At 37.8% G+C, this 24,453-nt stretch overlaps 1 protein-coding gene across 2 annotated transcripts in view; it reads left to right on the top strand.

The window, feature by feature from the left end:
• Positions 1-346: 346 nt before the first annotated feature.
• The window catches only part of uhrf2.L (ubiquitin-like with PHD and ring finger domains 2, E3 ubiquitin protein ligase L homeolog), a 91,852-nt gene continuing 67,745 nt past the window's right edge, over positions 347-24,453 (top strand). Inside the window, exons 1-2 of one of the 2 annotated variants that reach the window (XM_041567060.1) lie at positions 347-919; positions 18,692-18,919. In XM_041567060.1, coding sequence (XP_041422994.1) covers positions 767-919; positions 18,692-18,919 — 381 coding nt within the window. In that variant the 5' untranslated portion in view covers positions 347-766. 2 annotated transcript variants of the gene reach the window in all.

The raw sequence follows: 24,453 nt of genomic DNA, 5'->3' as shown, positions 1-24,453 counted from the left end.
TATATAGTAGAAAGAGGTGGGATTCCATTCAGTGAGTGAGAGCGGTGACACGAGGGATCATGTCTGAGGGAAGTGAGCTCTTTCCCAATACGCCAATCTCGTGTGCAGGCAGGACTAGGGACAGGCTACGCGTTACAATAATCACATTCTATAGTTATTAATAACACCTAAACATTGTATCCTCTTAGGACCGTTTTGGAACTGTGCGTCGCAGCCTTCCCAAAGTGAAAGTGGCCGCGTGTTGGACAAGTGTGAGCATTTAGTATGATTATCCGGCATGCATGAGTGGATAACTGAGCGGGTGTTATGGGCAGTGTGTCCAGCAGGGGGCGAGATGTTTTCAAGTTTCCATTCTCTTTCCCTGTCTCTTTAACCAGAGCCAACCCAGCCGCCTTTCCGCTTTATTTCGCGAGATTTTAGCTTGGCGCCGTGACCCCCCATGTGAGAAGCAGTTTCCTAGTAAACACTCCCTTTGCAGCTTAGCCATGGTCCCATGGATTCCCATTCCTTGTAAAAATAGATCCAAAACATCACCAAGAAGCACCTCCGCGACACATTAGCCTTGGACTCGTTCATCCTCATCCCCGCCAGGCGCCTCACCTTACCTGCGTTTTTTTTAATCTCTTTTGTTGGTTTATCTGCCATTGTCTTAACCCCTATATTTTTGTTGTCGCAAACCATATTAATAAGGGCAATAGGAAGATTGCACGGATAAAGCCGGTGCTTCTATATTCCCTCTCACTAGTGATAAGTGGGCAGCACCACAATGTGGATCCAGGTCCGAACCATAGATGGCACCGAGACCCACACCATAGACGACTTGTCGCGTCTGACCAAGATCGAGAGCCTGAGGCTGAAGATTCAGGAGACCTTCAACGTCACACCAGACCGGCAAAGGCTCTTCTACCGGGGCAAACAGGTAAAGCCCCAGGCATGTGTGCATCGAATCCTTGCCCACTTATGCTGGGCTTTGCCGAGCTCCCCTTCAACAACACTTTGCTACTATTATTGCCACTATCCTTCTCTCCCTTCATGGAATATAGGAGGATGATGGGAGCTGTAGTCCCCAAGCAGCAGGAGGCTGGAAGGTTACATTCCTGAAGCTGAGTGACAGGCTAAAGCTGGGGGATTTGAACAGGGGGGTGGACTGTCAATAGGACTGTTTAGGTTTGTATTGAGTATCTGTACTCATATTCAGTCTTTAGGGTCCTGAGACAAATGCACATGGCTTTGCTGAACTTAGCTTTGAAGTATCCACAGAAAAAACAGCACTTTGCCTTATCCACCCACCCCCTTGAAACTAGTTTTACTCCCCCCCTTTAATGTGGCATTTGCAGACCCTTATACTGAAGTTGCCAGTATCCTTATCTCCCTTCAATGAATATAGGAAGATGATGGGAGTTGTAGTCCCCAAGCTGCAAAGGGCTGTAAGTAGGTTTGCCACCTTTTCTGCAAAATAATACCGGCCTTCCTATATTGTTGTCATTTTTCCCTATTAATAACATTGGCATCGAGCATCAATTTTACCAGCCAGGTGGCAACCCTAGCTGTAAGGTTGCATTCCTTCACTGAATAACAAGCTGAAGCTGGGGGATTTGAACATGGGGGTGGGCTGTCAATAGGACTGTTTAGGTTCATATTGTGTATCTGTGCTCATTTTCATTTGTTAGGGAACTGGAACAAACTCACATGGCTTTGCTGAACTTAGCCTTGAAGGATCCACAAGAAAAACAGCACTTTGCCTTATCCACCCACCCCCTTGAAACTAGTTTTACTTCCTCCACCCCCTTTAATCTGGCATTTGTAGACCCTTAAACACACACAGTTCAGTAAGCCCTGAGCACCCAAATGTAGCCCATGGGTCAGATTCTTTCTTTTTCTCATCTCCCTTCTTTATTGAACCCTACTCAAACCACGTTAGCCGTAAAACAATTTAAAAATTCGTATTTTTTTAAAAAAAACAAAGCTTGAGGGTTAAGTATGAGCGCTGCTAGCTTATCTGCTTGATTATTTTCTGTTGATAGCAGTGCTCAGAGTTGAAATTTATTTCCTCTCCAACTAGTAAATTGAAAATCTTAAGGTTATTCATATTTCACCTTTATGGTAATTTTTTTAAAAAAGATTTTGTTCTGTTCATGTGAAATGCACAATTGTGCTCAGTGTTTGTTCGTCAGGAAATAGTTGCGCAACCGAGCTTTACCTTTAACCCTTCAAAATAGTTGTATATTCTTGTGAAGTCATTTTCTTCTATTGCTTGCATGCAGTACATAGGGCATCTGCAATAAAAGTATTCAAGCAGGAAAACCTGACTCGACCAGTATGAATCTATGTCACAACATCGCTTGGTTACTTTGTTTTATTGTTCGTGTCTACTGCAGTTTTTCTGGATAAGGCCTACAACACCCTAGCGTTTAGGCATCCTACTTTGTTCCTGGTTCAGAGGCCTGCAAAATAGGCTGTGTCTTCCTTTACTTTCTGCACTAAAGCCAATATTCACCATGGAGGAATAGCACACATGGTAAATAAAGCTTTTCAGCAAAATAAATGTGGTGAATATTCTTTTTTTCTCTCTTTCAATGGTTAATGTTAATGCATCGTCAATACAGAAGCATCGTTGTTTGCTTCGCTATACTGGAGCTTTGTATAGAATACATTTTAAGTGTCTAAAAAAAAAATCCTTAGCAACAGTGTCACAGTGCCTCACTTTTCATTTAATACCATCCTGATATTTATTCTGTAAATTTACAATCTTCCCCATGGCTTGTTTTCCCTCTCTTTCGACGTGCAAGTGCAATGGTGAGTTAATATTCAGGTTTCTAATCTGTGTCTGCCAGAATAATAAACCTCTGATGCTATGCAGTTTATTCACTTTATGCTTTCGATAGATTTGCTTTCTTCCTAGAATGTCACGTAAATGTATTTAATCATTGGGCAATAGCAGTGTACGATCATTCCAGTTATGGAATTGCAGTTAAAGGAGCTTTTTGTGTCATTGTAACATAGTGGGCTAATTAATTTGTTTTAATCAATTGCACTTGACTTTACATCAATAGTGCCTTTAATTTCCATCTCTACCCTGCTTTTTTTTTAAGGAAGTGGGCAGATTACTTTACTGCCCACCAAGAAACCACTAAGCCGTGGCTGTGTCCGCCATGTGACTCGTCTTTATGAACAATGCTTGCTGAAAATGTCTTCTAGGGCCTGAGTAGTATAATTTACCATTGTACATTCTCAGGCTTTTCTGGTTCAAAGGCCTGTCGTTAAGGAAGCATATGCCATTACTTAAATGTAGCCATGAAGAGAGTCACCAATAGCAGGATAATATTCCCCGGGACCACAGTGTAATGTTGTTTGAAGTTTAATTAAGATTTCCATCAGTAATAAATATACATATATACTGTTGTGTACTTTATGTAATACTTTTTTCTGCTGTTTTACAAACGGTCGCATAATTCATTCCTGAAGTTTCTTTTTTTTGCATAAAAAAAAAGATATTTGCAGCAACAGCCACTCTTTCACCAGTCACTTGTTGGTTACATGCTGTTTTTAGTGGTTGTGTGTAGTGTACGCCAATATCCGGTTATACACTTTTATGCCAGTTAGTCTATAATCATCAATCATATATTCATATTTAGCATTCCAGATTAAATTATCACCTATGAAATGTACGGCAAACACCTAATCGTATTTGCCAGTGAGGTTATACATTTTTGCCTTGCCGTTCAGTAGTCTATTTTGATTTTTTTTAATACTTTCAGTCTGCACATTTAATGAAAGGCATATGGCATTGGATAGCAAACCGCCCCCCTAACATTACAGCATGTTTTGGTCTTGTAGTTATAGTACTGTTCTTGCAGTATTATTTTTTAGCGTTGGAAACACTTATGTGCTGACAGACGAAATACAACATGCATGCTTTAAACACATTTTAAACTAGGGTTTAAATTTAAGAAGTTCCTATGTAATTGCACCTATTCTTAATAACTCTGCTAGTAAACATTATTTCACTAATCCAGGCTTCTTATGATGTGGTCTCTGGCTTAATTGAATGTGTAGGCAGCCATGCTGGGCACTGGGCCATTGTTTTGTATTTTATTGTTTATGCAAGATAATCAGTTATATCTAACACTATTCGACAGGGATAAATAAATATGTATCTTCAGACATATGTGCACAAATGTTGACTTGTACTTGCCCCATAAATAAATTTTGTCTATTATTTTGCCAGTTCAAAAAAAAAAAAAAAAGTCTGGCGTTTAGGAAAAAGCATGGTTTTACAGAGAGTGAAGGTAGATTAGGACTAATGAATTGATTAACATGGGTGGGGGGGCTTGTACATAGCAACAAAGAAATTGCTTTTATTGGTGTTATTCTCTAGGACGGGGGATCTTTTTCATTATCCATGAGCCACATTCAAATAGTTGGGGCGTAGCACAAGCATAAAAATCATTTGGGTGCCAATTAAGGGACGTGATTGACTATTTGGTCCTATGTGGACTGGCAGCCTACAGAAGGCTCTGTTTGACAGTACAAAAGAAATATACGCACCTGGTTTGTGGTCACTGGGAGCAGCATCCAAGGGGTTGGTGAGCAACATGTTGCTCATGAGCAACTGGTTGGAAAGCACTGCTCAATAATAGTGAAAGCAAACTTACTTGCTACTGCTTACTGGTCTAGGACAAACATTACACATGTTTTGCAAAACCTGCTACATCCGAATTTGGTTTAGATTGTCGCCAGCATGGTCAATTCAACTGTATTTCAACCATGTAGAAAATTTTTCAATATGGCAAAACAAAACAACAACAAAGAATGAAGAAATGGGGTTGTTTATACAGATCTCAATATATCTAGTTTAACTAAAGCTGGCCATATGTTTAATGATTTGCTTGCTTGGTGAGGTCACCGCTGGTAAAACTGGTGTGTTTACTATAGTTTACACAATCAAGTATAGCCATGGGGACAGCCATTCATAGATAGCAGATAAATTCTGAAGAATCCCATTGTATAATAGAGCTTATCTGTTATTTGCTATTTTAACCTGTGCCTTTTTACCATTTTTGGCTGTGAATGGCTGCCCCATGACTGCATAGCAGCTTGTTTATATAAACTATTGTGGAGACTCTGAAGCAAACACACCAGTTGTACCAGTGTAGAGCAACAGTACATTATATTTTTATTACTTTAAAACACTTTCATTTTTTGGTTTTACGGTTCCTTTAACAAAATATATTAAAACAGCAGACAGCTAAGGATGAGCGAAAAGTTTTGTCATGAAAATGACGCCCATAGACTCACAAGGGGTAAAAAAAAAAATATTTGTTGGCAAATGTCACGCGTTAAGAAAAAAAAAAAAAAATTGTCGCCCCTAGACTTCAATGGATTTCGTGAATTTTTGCTGTTTCGTGAATTTTCCTGAAAGAAAAACGTGTCAGATTCGACCATTGCTACAGACTTTGCATTGGTCTTCTGGAGCTCACCATATGACCAGCAGTGTATTCTTAGCAACAGTGTCACAGTGCCTCACTTTTCATTTAATACCATCCTGATATTTATTCTGTAAATTTACAATCTTCCCCATGGCTTGTTTTCCCTCTCTTTCGACGTGCAAGTGCAATGGTGAGTTAATATTCAGGTTTCTAATCTGTGTCTGCCAGAATAATAAACCTCTGATGCTATGCAGTTTATTCACTTTATGCTTTCGATAGATTTGCTTTCTTCCTAGAATGTCACGGAAATGTATTTAATCATTGGGCAATAGCAGTGTACGATCATTCCAGTTATGGAATTGCAGTTAAAGGAGCTTTTTGTGTCATTGTAACATAGTGGGCTAATTAATTTGTTTTAATCAATTGCACTTGACTTTACATCAATAGTGCCTTTAATTTCCATCTCTACCCTGCTTTTTTTTTAAGGAAGTGGGCAGATTACTTTACTGCCCACCAAGAAACCACTAAGCCGTGGCTGTGTCCGCCATGTGACTCGTCTTTATGAACAATGCTTGCTGAAAATGTCTTCTAGGGCCTGAGTAGTATAATTTACCATTGTACATTCTCAGGCTTTTCTGGTTCAAAGGCCTGTCGTTAAGGAAGCATATGCCATTACTTAAATGTAGCCATGAAGAGAGTCACCAATAGCAGGATAATATTCCCCGGGACCACAGTGTAATGTTGTTTGAAGTTTAATTAAGATTTCCATCAGTAATAAATATACATATATACTGTTGTGTACTTTATGTAATACTTTTTTCTGCTGTTTTACAAACGGTCGCATAATTCATTCCTGAAGTTTCTTTTTTTTGCATAAAAAAAAAGATATTTGCAGCAACAGCCACTCTTTCACCAGTCACTTGTTGGTTACATGCTGTTTTTAGTGGTTGTGTGTAGTGTACGCCAATATCCGGTTATACACTTTTATGCCAGTTAGTCTATAATCATCAATCATATATTCATATTTAGCATTCCAGATTAAATTATCACCTATGAAATGTACGGCAAACACCTAATCGTATTTGCCAGTGAGGTTATACATTTTTGCCTTGCCGTTCAGTAGTCTATTTTGATTTTTTTTAATACTTTCAGTCTGCACATTTAATGAAAGGCATATGGCATTGGATAGCAAACCGCCCCCCTAACATTACAGCATGTTTTGGTCTTGTAGTTATAGTACTGTTCTTGCAGTATTATTTTTTAGCGTTGGAAACACTTATGTGCTGACAGACGAAATACAACATGCATGCTTTAAACACATTTTAAACTAGGGTTTAAATTTAAGAAGTTCCTATGTAATTGCACCTATTCTTAATAACTCTGCTAGTAAACATTATTTCACTAATCCAGGCTTCTTATGATGTGGTCTCTGGCTTAATTGAATGTGTAGGCAGCCATGCTGGGCACTGGGCCATTGTTTTGTATTTTATTGTTTATGCAAGATAATCAGTTATATCTAACACTATTCGACAGGGATAAATAAATATGTATCTTCAGACATATGTGCACAAATGTTGACTTGTACTTGCCCCATAAATAAATTTTGTCTATTATTTTGCCAGTTCAAAAAAAAAAAAAAAAGTCTGGCGTTTAGGAAAAAGCATGGTTTTACAGAGAGTGAAGGTAGATTAGGACTAATGAATTGATTAACATGGGTGGGGGGGCTTGTACATAGCAACAAAGAAATTGCTTTTATTGGTGTTATTCTCTAGGACGGGGGATCTTTTTCATTATCCATGAGCCACATTCAAATAGTTGGGGCGTAGCACAAGCATAAAAATCATTTGGGTGCCAATTAAGGGACGTGATTGACTATTTGGTCCTATGTGGACTGGCAGCCTACAGAAGGCTCTGTTTGACAGTACAAAAGAAATATACGCACCTGGTTTGTGGTCACTGGGAGCAGCATCCAAGGGGTTGGTGAGCAACATGTTGCTCATGAGCAACTGGTTGGAAAGCACTGCTCAATAATAGTGAAAGCAAACTTACTTGCTACTGCTTACTGGTCTAGGACAAACATTACACATGTTTTGCAAAACCTGCTACATCCGAATTTGGTTTAGATTGTCGCCAGCATGGTCAATTCAACTGTATTTCAACCATGTAGAAAATTTTTCAATATGGCAAAACAAAACAACAACAAAGAATGAAGAAATGGGGTTGTTTATACAGATCTCAATATATCTAGTTTAACTAAAGCTGGCCATATGTTTAATGATTTGCTTGCTTGGTGAGGTCACCGCTGGTAAAACTGGTGTGTTTACTATAGTTTACACAATCAAGTATAGCCATGGGGACAGCCATTCATAGATAGCAGATAAATTCTGAAGAATCCCATTGTATAATAGAGCTTATCTGTTATTTGCTATTTTAACCTGTGCCTTTTTACCATTTTTGGCTGTGAATGGCTGCCCCATGACTGCATAGCAGCTTGTTTATATAAACTATTGTGGAGACTCTGAAGCAAACACACCAGTTGTACCAGTGTAGAGCAACAGTACATTATATTTTTATTACTTTAAAACACTTTCATTTTTTGGTTTTACGGTTCCTTTAACAAAATATATTAAAACAGCAGACAGCTAAGGATGAGCGAAAAGTTTTGTCATGAAAATGACGCCCATAGACTCACAAGGGGTAAAAAAAAAATATTTGTTGGCAAATGTCACGCGTTAAGAAAAAAAAAAAAAAATTGTCGCCCCTAGACTTCAATGGATTTCGTGAATTTTTGCTGTTTCGTGAATTTTCCTGAAAGAAAAACGTGTCAGATTCGACCATTGCTACAGACTTTGCATTGGTCTTCTGGAGCTCACCATATGACCAGCAGTGTATTCTTAGCAACAGTGTCACAGTGCCTCACTTTTCATTTAATACCATCCTGATATTTATTCTGTAAATTTACAATCTTCCCCATGGCTTGTTTTCCCTCTCTTTCGACGTGCAAGTGCAATGGTGAGTTAATATTCAGGTTTCTAATCTGTGTCTGCCAGAATAATAAACCTCTGATGCTATGCAGTTTATTCACTTTATGCTTTCGATAGATTTGCTTTCTTCCTAGAATGTCACGGAAATGTATTTAATCATTGGGCAATAGCAGTGTACGATCATTCCAGTTATGGAATTGCAGTTAAAGGAGCTTTTTGTGTCATTGTAACATAGTGGGCTAATTAATTTGTTTTAATCAATTGCACTTGACTTTACATCAATAGTGCCTTTAATTTCCATCTCTACCCTGCTTTTTTTTTAAGGAAGTGGGCAGATTACTTTACTGCCCACCAAGAAACCACTAAGCCGTGGCTGTGTCCGCCATGTGACTCGTCTTTATGAACAATGCTTGCTGAAAATGTCTTCTAGGGCCTGAGTAGTATAATTTACCATTGTACATTCTCAGGCTTTTCTGGTTCAAAGGCCTGTCGTTAAGGAAGCATATGCCATTACTTAAATGTAGCCATGAAGAGAGTCACCAATAGCAGGATAATATTCCCCGGGACCACAGTGTAATGTTGTTTGAAGTTTAATTAAGATTTCCATCAGTAATAAATATACATATATACTGTTGTGTACTTTATGTAATACTTTTTTCTGCTGTTTTACAAACGGTCGCATAATTCATTCCTGAAGTTTCTTTTTTTGCATAAAAAAAAAGATATTTGCAGCAACAGCCACTCTTTCACCAGTCACTTGTTGGTTACATGCTGTTTTTAGTGGTTGTGTGTAGTGTACGCCAATATCCGGTTATACACTTTTATGCCAGTTAGTCTATAATCATCAATCATATATTCATATTTAGCATTCCAGATTAAATTATCACCTATGAAATGTACGGCAAACACCTAATCGTATTTGCCAGTGAGGTTATACATTTTTGCCTTGCCGTTCAGTAGTCTATTTTGATTTTTTTAATACTTTCAGTCTGCACATTTAATGAAAGGCATATGGCATTGGATAGCAAACCGCCCCCCTAACATTACAGCATGTTTTGGTCTTGTAGTTATAGTACTGTTCTTGCAGTATTATTTTTTAGCGTTGGAAACACTTATGTGCTGACAGACGAAATACAACATGCATGCTTTAAACACATTTTAAACTAGGGTTTAAATTTAAGAAGTTCCTATGTAATTGCACCTATTCTTAATAACTCTGCTAGTAAACATTATTTCACTAATCCAGGCTTCTTATGATGTGGTCTCTGGCTTAATTGAATGTGTAGGCAGCCATGCTGGGCACTGGGCCATTGTTTTGTATTTTATTGTTTATGCAAGATAATCAGTTATATCTAACACTATTCGACAGGGATAAATAAATATGTATCTTCAGACATATGTGCACAAATGTTGACTTGTACTTGCCCCATAAATAAATTTTGTCTATTATTTTGCCAGTTCAAAAAAAAAAAAAAAGTCTGGCGTTTAGGAAAAAGCATGGTTTTACAGAGAGTGAAGGTAGATTAGGACTAATGAATTGATTAACATGGGTGGGGGGGCTTGTACATAGCAACAAAGAAATTGCTTTTATTGGTGTTATTCTCTAGGACGGGGGATCTTTTTCATTATCCATGAGCCACATTCAAATAGTTGGGGCGTAGCACAAGCATAAAAATCATTTGGGTGCCAATTAAGGGACGTGATTGACTATTTGGTCCTATGTGGACTGGCAGCCTACAGAAGGCTCTGTTTGACAGTACAAAAGAAATATACGCACCTGGTTTGTGGTCACTGGGAGCAGCATCCAAGGGGTTGGTGAGCAACATGTTGCTCATGAGCAACTGGTTGGAAAGCACTGCTCAATAATAGTGAAAGCAAACTTACTTGCTACTGCTTACTGGTCTAGGACAAACATTACACATGTTTTGCAAAACCTGCTACATCCGAATTTGGTTTAGATTGTCGCCAGCATGGTCAATTCAACTGTATTTCAACCATGTAGAAAATTTTTCAATATGGCAAAACAAAACAACAACAAAGAATGAAGAAATGGGGTTGTTTATACAGATCTCAATATATCTAGTTTAACTAAAGCTGGCCATATGTTTAATGATTTGCTTGCTTGGTGAGGTCACCGCTGGTAAAACTGGTGTGTTTACTATAGTTTACACAATCAAGTATAGCCATGGGGACAGCCATTCATAGATAGCAGATAAATTCTGAAGAATCCCATTGTATAATAGAGCTTATCTGTTATTTGCTATTTTAACCTGTGCCTTTTTACCATTTTTGGCTGTGAATGGCTGCCCCATGACTGCATAGCAGCTTGTTTATATAAACTATTGTGGAGACTCTGAAGCAAACACACCAGTTGTACCAGTGTAGAGCAACAGTACATTATATTTTTATTACTTTAAAACACTTTCATTTTTTGGTTTTACGGTTCCTTTAACAAAATATATTAAAACAGCAGACAGCTAAGGATGAGCGAAAAGTTTTGTCATGAAAATGACGCCCATAGACTCACAAGGGGTAAAAAAAAAAATATTTGTTGGCAAATGTCACGCGTTAAGAAAAAAAAAAAAAAATTGTCGCCCCTAGACTTCAATGGATTTCGTGAATTTTTGCTGTTTCGTGAATTTTCCTGAAAGAAAAACGTGTCAGATTCGACCATTGCTACAGACTTTGCATTGGTCTTCTGGAGCTCACCATATGACCAGCAGTGTATTCTATTTTCTCAGAATTTTATGTAGATGTATTTTATGATCTTAAATATCTAGAGTATTCCTCTGATACCAGATTAGGGACATGGTCTGAAAGTCTATCTTTCTTCATTAATATTAATCAGTACTTTGGGCATGAACTTTAAGACTGAGGCACAGAAAGACTTGAACAGATTTTAAATGACCAGAGTGTGGACCTCCAGTCCTAGCTTTGGGAGGTTCAAGAAAAAATGAATACCAACTGCAGTGACCTCTGAATTTATCTAATTTTTTTTGCATTCAATTCGTGAGTGAGAGTAAAAATAATAGTCATAACTCAATTTAAAGATAACAAAAGCTCCACATGTGATGGCTGCTTATCCAGTAGTACTGAAGTTATCCTGTACTTTGCTGTTGAGTGACTTAACTAAAAAAAATTTTCAATTAGAATGAAGCATTTCTAATTCAGTGACCATGCTGTCATGTGTAGGGGTAAAAATAACTTTTTAGCTAAAGGACTTTTTACCTACAACAAGTTTTGACTAAAGTATCTCTTACAAATACACATACTCCATATTTTAAATATCTGTACAAGGTCTAACAGATATCTATTGTAGGTGATAAATATTTTGTCTTATAATAAAATATTTCCTTTTTGAATGGGCACAGTACACTCATTCTCATACTGAAAGGTGATTTTATTTTGGCTGATATAGCTTACATATATGAAGTTTTCTTTCTTAAAAACTCTCTTCTGGTTTAAACACAGAAATAAATGATGTAGTCACCTACAAAAATATGTGCTTATTTTATTTGGGGGTTCTTAGGGACAACTTACAATATACTGTATATATAGAAAATTAAAGTCATTAATTAATTGGTAATTAATTCAGATTCTTATTACCTGACGGGTCAGAAACCAGTTTAATTTGCATAAGTATTTAATAATCAACACTGTAGCCTCAGCTTTTGGGTGCACTGGAAGCCATGATCATACCTCCCAACATTTTGGAAATAAAAAGAGGGACAAAAAAATTGCTGCACGCAGCACAGTGACATTTTGTGACCATGCTCATTTTTGTGGCCACACCCCCTAATTACCATGTTCATTTTACAAAATTTGGCAGGTTATGAAAGTTTGAACATATGTCTGTTTTCCCCCCCTGTTATTACAGTTTTGCTAATAATGTTGAATTGCCCTTTAAGCTGCGAGTCTAACTTCTCCCAAGGGACCTGTTATCTAAATTGTTACAATTACTTATTTGCTTATCTCAAAATTGTTACAAAAGTATCTCAGCTGTTTTGGGCTCTCTGGCAAAAGCCAATTAAGTTAGAAACATTGTTTCTTTTTTTTAGCTGTTCAGTGCAGAGATAATCATGACTTTCCAGTACAAACACCGGTTTGCGGGTTGAGCTGTCAAAAGCCGGACTGTCCCACTAAAAATGGGACATTTGGGAGGTATGCACCATGTTTTGCCCTAACTTGACATCGATATTGGATGTTCAGTACATTATAAATAGGCTGCTGGTATGGTAAAATGGCATGACTGGAAAACAGCAGTTGTCTACTACTCACTTAGCAGAATGACCAGAAAATGTGATGAGTCATGCATAATATGCATGTTTATGATGCTTAAATTGTTTCTGTAATGTGTTCATTTTGTGTTTTTCATTTTATAATGTTGCATGGAGTTGTAGGACATATTTATTTCTTATGCAGTATAATTTGTTGGCTTGGTTGGTTGTTTTGTTCAGTCTGAAATGGTCTTGGACTATCTTGGACTTGCTTGGGTTTTTATTCTCAACCCAGGAGCTGACATTGAAGACCTGTGCCTCTCAATTTGTCCATTGTAGCTTCCTATCTTTCATAAAATTAAATATACTGCTCTTTTGGGTATTCTGAATTCTTTCTGGTCATGCTCTGATGCTGTGCATGTCCAGTAATAAAACTATAATGGAAGGTAGATTAAGACTACATGACATATAGCCTATTTATAGGTGTGGATAATCACTTATAAATTGTAACTCATTAAAGGATAATGATATGTTGGTGTAGTTAGCTATTCATGCTAATTGGCAGTTGTGTTCATTTAAAAAGTGAAAGGATCAATTCATTGTTGAGAAATCAGGACATTTAAGGCCATCAACAGTTACAAATGGAGCTGGCCCACCCATCTTAAATACATCATAGTATGGGCAATTATTGATTCCTGGCCTGTTTCAGTAAGAAGTGCTTAGGAAGACAGGTAAATGTACACTTTCATAATGGAAAGGAAACCGCACCCTGACATCTTGTGGTATTTAGTGAACTGGGTACTCTGTAGTTTTAAAATTTTTAGGGGGGGGGGAGGTGGATTACCGGCCACTGAACTTCAGATCCTGCAAATGTTATTCATATGCATTTTGAAAGTGGTAGTATGATTACAGCCAGGGCCATATCTACCATATAAACACATGCGTTGGCCTAGGGCAGAGCCTTAGGGGGAGGTTTAGGGGGTTGGCCCTTGGTTGCTTATATAGAAAAAAAAATAATTCCCAACAAAATATTGTTAACCTTTAGTATGTTATAAAATGGCTAATTCTAAGCAACTTTTTAGTTGGCTTTCCTTTTTTCTTTTTTATAATTTTTGAATTATTTGCTTCTACTTCTGGCTCTTTCCAGATTTCAAATGGGGGTCACTGACTTCATCTTAAATAAATACAAGGCTACGAATGTAATTGTATTGCTATTTTTTATTACTTTTATTTCTATCAAGGCTTTCCCTTGATAGAAATTCCAGTATTTTATTCTGGTTGCTAGGATCATTTGGACCCTAGCAACCAGATTGTCAAAATTGCATAGCTGCTGAAAAAAAAGTTAGTTTAAAAGCCTAAAATAAAAACAATTGCAAATTGCCCAAGACTTTTACACTGTTCTCATGCTAAAAGTTCATTTAAATGTGAACAACCCCTGTACAAGCTGTAGTTCCTTTAAAACTTTTTCTGGAAACGCATGTCCCTCGAGGACCGACAAAACCATGAATAATAAAATATAGTACCACCCAAATTCTATGTTCACAAAGCGGCTCGGAAAATGTACAATCTGGGTTCTATTGTAATGTTTGCTACCCAAGAAACGTTACTTTCTTGTAGAACTCTGCCCATGCTGTTTTGTACATTTCCCTACCAGCAGTCAGCCAGTAACAAAAAGTATGTGATAAACAGAAGAAAAACCCTCAATGTTATTAAATTATTTTAGTGCATTTCTAGGCAAAAATAGTGATTTGTACAGCAGAGTTCATAATGCCATTCACAGAGGGTTTCACACAGCTTGTGTGTTTGCATTTAAGTTATTGCTATAAAAAGCTTAGTAGGTCTGATTACTTTTTTTCTTGTTGAACAGATCATATTCTTACTTTGCATTAAATGTAGAATACTTTTACATTTGGACAGAGCTTTAGTCTGTAAATGGTCATTTTTCCCACTCTGTGGTTTAAAAAAGTTTTTGTATGCAGAAACAGGTCTGAAATATGTTGTTGCTGGGTATTTGTTGGGGGTAGGGTTTCAGATTGCCAAGAGACAGGATTTGGAACTTCATGGACATGCCCATATGATCAGAGGCATTTATGCTGAGGAAGTTCATTCACTTACAATGGCTGGGGTCAGCAAAGAAAAAAAAGCAAACCTGGTTGTTTGATGACCTCCCACACATGATCCTGTTCACATTCTTTTGCCTTCATTTTTTTAAAGGGGAACTATTGCGAAATGTAATGTCTTTGTATTTCTGTATGATTTTTATGCGCCTTAGCCGCCAACATGTTTAGTGGTTAATGACTGTATAGGAGCCTTCGAACTTTCCCTTCCCCCTGTGTGAATGGTATGTAATTGTTTATCAAGGCGGTAAAGCTTCCTGTACACTCATAGTTCACCTATAAATTATACTGAAGTCCTTCCTGGACTTTGAGATCCTTTGAAATACCACTTTAAATGATCCTAAATCATGCCCTTGACTTAACAGACATTTATCCTGAACCATGACTGACCCAGAACTATAAAATACATGTCTGTCCTAGTAATAACCTTTATCCTATCACAGTGAAAGAAATTCATTTGTTTTGTTTTTTTTTGTTCCACTCTCTAGGGCAGCTCACCATAATTATATCAAGAGTGACTTTCTGAAATATTTCAGCTTGAAAGCTATACGTTTAAAAGGTTACTTTTTTTCATGAAAGAAAATGTTTTACTAAATTGAAAAGTATTAGCATTATATCTACTTTGTAGTTAACCAGAGACAGTAATTGGTCCCACACCTTTGCCCACCTTGATTGTTTTTACTGTATTATTATTTTAACCATTTGTTGGTGTTGGTAGATGAATGGATTTGTATTATTTTTTGCTTCTGTTAGCATATATACTGAGTATTCATTGCTGAATGCTGAGGACAGAATTTGGACCACTGAGCTAAAGTAGGTATAGTAAATGTTGTTCCAGAATATTTTGGAACATTTGTTTATATGAATGTTAATATTTCATGTATTTGTAGAAAGGAGTACTATTTAAATTCTTTGAAAGTGAAATTTAGTAAAGATGTTTAATATTCATGTCAGATGATTTTTTTCTTGATTTCTATTGACTGACAAACAAATATTGTACATTTTATACTTTTTGAATTTCTGGGTGTATTTCCTGGAGGTCACCTATATATGTATACATGTGTATATACACATACAGTGGAGATTGCTGATCAGTATAGATCTAAAAACCCTCAGAAAAATAATTAATTTTTAGTGCACCGCACTAGCAGCAGCAATGCTAAAAATGCAATATTATCACCAAAATTAAGTTATTACTCCGTGTGATTAGTTCAAATACTGTGTGTACACACATGCTGTGAGTGTGCAGCCCCCCAAAAATATGTGTGTGTGAGAATAAGTGTATGTGTGAGACTTGCATAGGTGCAGGTTGGCAGAGAAAAGACACCAGAAGGCCTCTGGATCCCATCAATGTTATGTACCCCAAGATTTCATAGAGTAGCGTCGGAAGGAGTCAAAGTTAGGGAAACTATAGATGTGGTTTTCACATTCCACAATCTTTTTTTTTTTTTTAGGGCAGTGGCAAATGGCGTGGTTCCCAGCATTTTAGCCTTGCACAATTTCCAACTGGGATGCTAAAATGCTTGGAACTGCCCCTCTGTTAACTTGAATGTAATTGCCTGGACCCTGGTGGTGCACTTGCTGGTCAAAATGATTATTGTTTGGAAAATTAACACGCAGTGCTGCGCTGTAAGTCCAATTACTGCTTGTTCTTCTCTGTAGTAGCACTTGGCAACACAATCCTTTGGGCTTCTTTGTTGATATTGCTGTAAAATTTTGAAAACGGCTCTTCTCGGTCATTAAAGCAATACTGACATGTTAAAAATCATAGGAACGTCTCAGTATCAAGTATGTGCTGCTCCCGGAATAGTTCTCATCAAAGCTGCCCCCAGCCCATGGACCTGCATTAAAATGACCCTTCAACACTGCTAAAAGATCTGTTTCAGTTACGCTGGGCTGGGGTGGCGGTGCGATCCTTCCATAGGCTAATTACGAATGAAAACAGGACTTCAGCCTATGAAGGATCGCTCCGCCCCCAGCCCAGCATTACTGAAGTAACACAGAAGATCCGTTAGTAGTGTCAGCGAGATAGTTGCGGGGCTGGGGGTGCTTTGAGGGGTACTATTCCTGGTGCTGCACATATTTGAAACTGACACGTTCCTATGATTTTTATAGGAACGTGTTGGTAGCACTTTGAATTATGCTACAGTTCATATCAGTAAAAAAAACGTATGCGTAGAGCTTTTGGGATCTGTATTTTTTAAGCTATGGGGAATACCATTTTGTCAAAATGGTGTTTTTTAAATAAAAGGAAAGTTTATGGAGAAACTTTAGTTTATTTGTAAGGCCACTCAAAGTGTGTGCCCCACCCCAAATTTTCATATTTTTGTTAAAAATTCTTAAGCATAAAACTGGCAGATGGCAGTACTATGGGTTTGTATCCATACCAGCCATGAGAATTGAATCACTCTGTTATTACTCAAAGCTGCCCTGCACCCCCCCCCCCCGCTATGTACAACTTGCCAGGCAATTTATGTTTTGTACATAAGCAGTAAATAATAGAGCTTATTTTGTATGGAGGGGTCTGTTATAGCCAAGGGTAAATTTTTTAATATAACATGAGGACTTAAAACTGTATTTGTGGATTCTAAAATTATTACAACTGTGCTTTCCTTTACAAGCTTGCCATATGCAGTAAATGGCAATGGGTATTTTTAAGTGGTAGATGAAATAAATGCTTTTTATGGCCTTCATTTCTGAATAAAAAATATTTTCCCAATACTTAAAGGAATTGTTCAGTGTAAAAATAAAAACTGGGTAAATAGATAGGCTGTGCAAAATAAAACATGTTTCTAATATAGTTAGTTAGCCAAAAATGTAAAGTATAAAGGCTGGAGTGATTTGATGTATAACAAGTCAGTCAGGACACTACTTCCTGCTTTTCAGCTATCTTGGTTTACACTGACTGGTTACCCTGGTTACCAGGCATTAACCAATCAGAGACTTGAAGGGGGGCCACATGGGTCATATGTGTTGGTTTTGAATCTGAGCTGAATGCTGAGGATCAATTACAAACTCACTGAACAGAAATGTACCATGTGGCCCCCCTTCAAGTTGCTGACTAACTCAGATTTATAGAGCTGAAAAGCAGGAAGTTGGATTCTGGCTGTTTTATTAGACATCTGTTCACTCCAGCCTTTGTATATTAAATTTTTGGCTAACTAACTATATTAGAAACATTTTTTATTTTGCACAGCCTATCTATTTACCCAGTTTTTATTTTCACACTGAACTATTCCTTTAAGGTGTGGGCTTGCAGCCTCAACATGCCATGATTTGCACAGGGAAGACAATCCCAAAATACAGTTGGGTTGCATTGTTATGTGGAGATGCGTTGCAATGCATTTAGTGGATCATTATGTTACCCCCATAGATTCATGGATAAACCTAATTTGTTGACACTGTTCTACTTTGTTTTGCCAGTCAACACTGATGTAAACTCCCAGAAATGTGTTTAGACTTTTCACAACCTGACAAATTCTGTTGTCCCTCTTTCTGATACTCAAATGTTCGAAGGTATGACACATGCTGAATTAGTAATCATTTTGATGGATAGATGTATTTGTATAATGCAACATCCAAATGAATAGTTAATTATTCAGTATAGTTTGTTTTTTAAGTTATATGCTGCAAGAATTAATAAAGTAGAAATGTGTGTCTTTGTATTAATAGAGGACAAATTTGGGATTCTTGCCTGACTTGCAACCTGTTTTAGTTTGTGTAGGGACTCATGAGCTGTGAACATGCATGCCCCGAAAATGTAATAAAATCTCATATCTAATGGCAATATCTGTGTGTATGGCTAGCTTTAATGTTGCTTTTATTGTGCAGATGTGAGATCACAGCAAAAATATTATTTAAAGGAGCTAAACGTAGGATTTTAGGCACTATACTGTATACTAAACGAGTCATTTGAATAAATTTAACTTTTATCTTTTTTCCAGCTAGAAGATGGCCATACCCTTTTTGACTACAATGTTGGCTTGAATGACATTGTCCAGCTATTAATTCGCTCACAGTCAGATGATTCTTCTTCTTCCCTAAAGAAAAAAGATGGGGATGGGAGGGCTCACAGTAATGCTGCGAACAAGTCCAGAGTCAGTGCAACTTCCACTCTGCCATCAACATCAGCTAGAGCATTCCTCATTGATCCAGGCATTGGAATTTACAAGGTTGGTACATTAATTAATAAATTAGTTACTACATTAATTACTTCAGTTATAAATTGTATGTGATTATATGCTGTGGGTATTATAATACTAAATATTGTATGACTTCGAAGTATTATTCAATATGGTTACATGATATTGTGCATATTTGCATGCTTTTTTCAAGTTTACTCCACAATGAAAATAATTGCTTAGTGTATTATTGTGTGAAAAATTATTTTGTCTGGCAAATATATAGCACGCTGTAAAAATATCTTGCATAGTGGGTAAAGGGTAAGCAGATTTTTGACGAACTGTTCACAACAATCTTCCACCTCCAAAAAAGCAGATTTATATCTTAAAAAGTAAACACATTTTATGAAAACTGATTATTCATAATTATTCATTATAGTTAATGCAGACGCTTTGGGTCCTCTGTAAAAAGATAAGAAACACTGTACTGTCTATCAAATGCTTAAAAAAAGCTTCTGACTCTTTACCCTTTCAAAGCAAGATATTTGCCCTTTGAACTCTGACATAGCTGATGGGTTTTAAAGGAACAGTTCAGTTTGAAAATAAAAACTGGGTAAATAACCGTTGCAAAATAAAAAATGTTTCCAATATAGTTAGTTAGGTAAAAATGTAACGTATAAAGGCTGGAGTGACTGGATATCTAACATAACAGAACAGAACACAACTTCCTGCTTTTCAGTTCTAATTAGTCAGGACTTGAAGGGGGGCCACATGGAACATAACTGTTCAGTGAGTTTGTAATTGATCCTCAGCATTCAGCTCAGATTCTAAAGCAACAGTTATGACCCATGTTCCCTTCCCTCAAGTCACTGATTGGTTACTGTCTGGTAACCAATCAGTGAAAACCAAGAGAGCTGAAAAGCAGGAAGTAGTGTTCTGGCTATTATGTTACACATCCAGTCACTCCAGCCTTTTATACATTACATTTTTGGCTAACTAACTATATTAGAAACATTTTTTTATTTTGCACAGCCTTTTACCTTTTTTTTAATTTTACACTGAAAAAACCCCATTAGCTGTGCCAGAATTTTATTTATGCAGGTCCACTCACCATGCAATCTACAGATTGTGTGGGGATGGTTTACAAAATTTTGTTGCAAATATTATTATTACTCCCCTGAATTTTGTTTTTCTACTCTTTGTCAGCATGTATGGATTTGTAGTTCTACTACCTTGAGCATTAGATTGTTACTGTCTCTTCATTCCCTCCTTTATTTTATCCACCCCCACTGTCTTGGTTCAGTATGCTTAGGGGCAGATTTCTCAAAATGTGAGTTAAGTGCTTACTAAATAAAAACTCACCCATGTTCTATTCATTCTTATGGGATTTTTCGAACCATACTAAATGGTGAGTTCTAACTTTCACCCATTGATAATACAATTATAAAAATACCATAGGAATGAATAGAATGCGGGTAAGTTTTTATTTATTAATCTCTAAACTCACATTTTGATAAATCTGCCTCTTACTGTTGACCTACCAACTCTACCTACCTACTAGCTGTATTTCTTGATTCTAATTCCCTTTAGCGTCCTGATAAATTTTGTTGATACCTATAACTCTATTCTGCCCTGTACTATTGACTTGTGTGCCTCTTTACAACCTAGTGCAGTCTTGCTTAAAAAACACCTTTGCCTGAGCTTAGCGCCGGCCTTAGGCCTATTGGACCAATTGGGCCCAATAGGGCCCCGCACCTCTGGGGGGCCCGCACTACAGGGCAGCACAGATAATATTTCCCTCAGCACATGATGCTGCCTGGCCTGCCCCCAAATTTGAGAGTTCAGCCCATCCCCAAATCCATAGGTCCAGCCCACCCCCAACTCTGATAAGCCAGCCTATCCCCCAACTCCATAGGTCTAGCCTGCCCCCAACTCTCATAGGCCCAGCTTTCCTCCAACCTTGATAGGCCCTGCCTGCCCCCAATCCAACCAAGCCTGCTCCCATGCTGAATCGGCCCAGCCTGCCCCAAACTAATTGGCCCAGTCCACTCTCCTATTTCCTCCCTCTCTCTCTTACCCTGTGTGCCCCTATTATGTGCCCCTATTTCATCCCTCTCACTCTCTTACCTTGTCTGCCCCTTTCCTTTCTATTTTGTGCCTGTATGCCCTTATTTTCCTAAATACTTGGTGTGTCAGTAGCCAGCAACAATTTGTCTAGGGGCCCCGCCAACATGGTCCCAATTGGGCCAAACATTTGATAGGATTAGCCCTGCCTGAGCTTACAGACCTCATTTTTACACTCCTACAGAGCAATTATGGACTATATTATGGACTATATTCTTTACAAAAATTTCAACTTCTCCATTTGAGATAAATTGTTGGCTCAACAAAACACAGCATGCCATTACCCTTAAGGATAAGGCGACACGAGGAGATTCGGGTACATTTTGTCGCCTGGCGACTAATCGCCTCGTCTTTTGATCAACTATCTCCCCGAACTGCCTCAGCGTTTTTCCCCATAGGCTACAATGAAAAGTCGCCTGTGCTAATGCACAGGCGGCGATGCGTTTTCTATAGTCGCCCGAAGTTGCTTCAGGCAACTTTTCATTGTAGCCTATGGGGAAAAACGCTGAGGCAGTTCGGGGAGATAGTCGCTTAAAAGACGAGGTGATTAGTCACCAGGCGACAAAATCTCTCCCGAATCTCCTCGTATGGACTAGCCCTAAACATGCCTCTACTGGGGCTGTCCGATTTCTTTCAAAACAGTTGGTACTAACTCTTGTGTTTACTCTATTATGGTTTTAGCACCATAGCCCATGCTCTCTGCTTTTGAAGAAATCCAATACAGCCCAACATCAGGGTACTCGATTAAATAAGAGTTTCCTCCAGAACTCTCTTGGATTCTGCAAAAGAATGATGCTCTTTCTTCAGTGTGGTAGATTAAGGAGACAAGTGTCCTGCTTTGCTGATCTGGTCAGCAGATTTCAGGCTTGATTGGGTACACATTAAGCGGAGTACTTGTATCTCAAAGCTACTAGAGGCCGACTGATTTGAAAGAAAATTGATTCCACCTCCACCAGTATATTTTTTCAAAACACATCAGTTAACGTGCTGCTCCAGCATAATTCTGCACTGAAATCCATTTTTTAAAAGAGCAAACAATTTTTTTTATATTTAATTTTGAAATTTCGCGTGGGAATAGCCTTGATTTCAATTTCCCAGGTGTCCCCCAGTCATGTGACGTATGCTCAGATAAACTTCATTCACTCTTTAATGCTACACTGCAAGTTGGAGTGATATCCCCCCCTCCCCCAGCAGGCTATCAACAGAACAGTGGGCAGCTAACCAGATAGCAGCTACCTCTGCTGAAGGATTTGGCTGCCAGAGCCCATAGTGTCTCCATGGGCTTATAGCACTGCTGCCACTGTCCTGAATTTTAGTGAATATACAGTAAATACAGTGAGAGGCATTGTGAACTTTAGTCCAAAATACATTATATACAATGAGAGTCAATGATTTATGACACCCCTAAGCCTTCCAAAAAATTTAAAAAAAAACGGTCAGAAAATCATTTGCATTACTAAAAGTGCTCCTTAGTGCTCACTAGGGGCCTGCTTTTTGTGCTTGGGAGCTATTCTACCACTTGGTGGGACTAGGGAGCACAACTTGGGCTGTGTTGAAGTACAATGAGAAGGGGAGAAACAATAGCTGTTTCAAAGCAATTCCATCCTGAAGTGCTGACTCCTTAAAGTTCATAATCACGCACAATGCACCAAGATGGCTGCCTGTACAATATTACAGATGAGAAAAATACATTTGGTAGTTCAAAAATAAAATTTTAAATGGTAGAGTGAATTATTTGCATTGTAAAGGGGTCTTTCATGTTTCCATAATTTAAGAAACTGGAAACATGCTGCATTTAATAGTGATTAAAGTTACAAATAATTTCAAAACATTACATAGTAACATAGTAAGTTTAGTTGAAAAAAAATTTAATCGGATCCTCCTTTCTTCTGATCGGAATGGGTGACCTTGTGTCAGCTGGAAAGACCTTCTGGTAAATAAAGCATTAGAGAGATTATTATATGATCTCCTTGTATATTTATACATATTTATCATATCACCCCTTAAGTGCCTCATCTCCAGTGTGATCAACCCCAACCTGGCCAGTCTTTACTCGTAGCTAAGATTTTCTATACCTTTTATCAACTTAGTTGCCCTTCTCTGGACCCTCTCTAATTAAATAATATCCTGTTTGAGCACCGGAGACCAAAACTGTACGGCATATTCTAGATGGGGCCCTTACCAGTGCTCTGTACAGTGGAAGAATGACCCCTTCCTGACCTGAATCAATTCCCCTTTTAATACAGCTCAAGACCTTATTTGCCCTTGAAGCTGCTGACTGGCATTGCTTGCTACAGCCAAATTTATTATATACAAGGACTTCAAGGTTCCTTTCACTAAGGATTTACCTAGTTCAGTCCCATTAAGGGTATAAGTGGCTTGAATATTTTTACATCCCGGGTGCATTACCTTGCGTGTATCAACATTGAACCCCATTTGCTAGTTAGCTGTCCAGATTACCAGTTTGTCAAGATCCTGTTACAAGGATGCCACATCCTTGATGGAATTATTTGGGCTGCATAGTTTAGTGTCATCTGTAAACACTGATACATTACTTACAATACTATCCCCTAAATCATTTATGAACAAGTTAAATAAAATTGGACCCCACTATGAATCTTACTCCAAGTAGAGAATGTACCATTAACACCCACCCTCTGTACCCAATCCTGTAGCCAGTTTCCAATCCATGTGCAAACGACTTCATTAACCCAACGGACCTTAGTTTAGAGAGCAGTAGTTTGTGGGGCACGGTATCAAATGCTTTGGCAAAATCCAAATAGATCACATCTGCTGCTCCCCCTCTGTCCAGCATGTTACTTACCTCATCATAAAAAGCAATCAAATTTGTCTGACATGACCTATCCTTCCTGTAGCCATGCTGATTACTGCTTGTAATGCCATTTACTAGGACGAAATTTTGAATGTGATCCCTTAACAAGCCTTCAAATGAGAATGAAATTTAAAATTTTTAAATATTGGAATGACATCAGCTTTTCTCTAATTCATAGGTACCATACCAAATGAAAATGAATCTGAAAAAATCAGAAATAGGGGCCAGTGTATGCCATCTGGCCCTGTCGCCTTGTTTACATATATACGGTGATTCTTAATGCTTCTACATTTACTCCTTATGGGAATAAATTGAGAAGAGTAACAATTTAATATAATTTTAAATGACAACCATTTCTGTTCTGTGTTTTTAGATGAAAACATAATGCCCCAATTTATGCTCTGAAGGGAAGTCCTCAAGGCACTAAAACTTAGCTTTTCTGAAGTACTTGTTTTTTGTTGTCCCAGTGTATATTTGTTTTTTTGCACCAGCCATGAAATGATATAACATTATGGTCACTATTACCTTGGGGTTTAATTACTTGCACATTTGCTATACATTCTGGGTTATTAAAGATCACTAGATCCAGTATAGCATTTTTTCTGGTTGGCTCCCATTAACTGTCCTG

The sequence above is a fragment of the Xenopus laevis genome, chromosome 1L, assembly GCF_017654675.1.
Source record: "Xenopus laevis strain J_2021 chromosome 1L, Xenopus_laevis_v10.1, whole genome shotgun sequence".
Lineage (NCBI taxonomy): Eukaryota > Metazoa > Chordata > Amphibia > Anura > Pipidae > Xenopus > Xenopus laevis.
The sequence above is the reverse complement of the archived record's forward strand: the minus strand, read 5'-3'. Positions and strand labels throughout refer to the sequence as shown.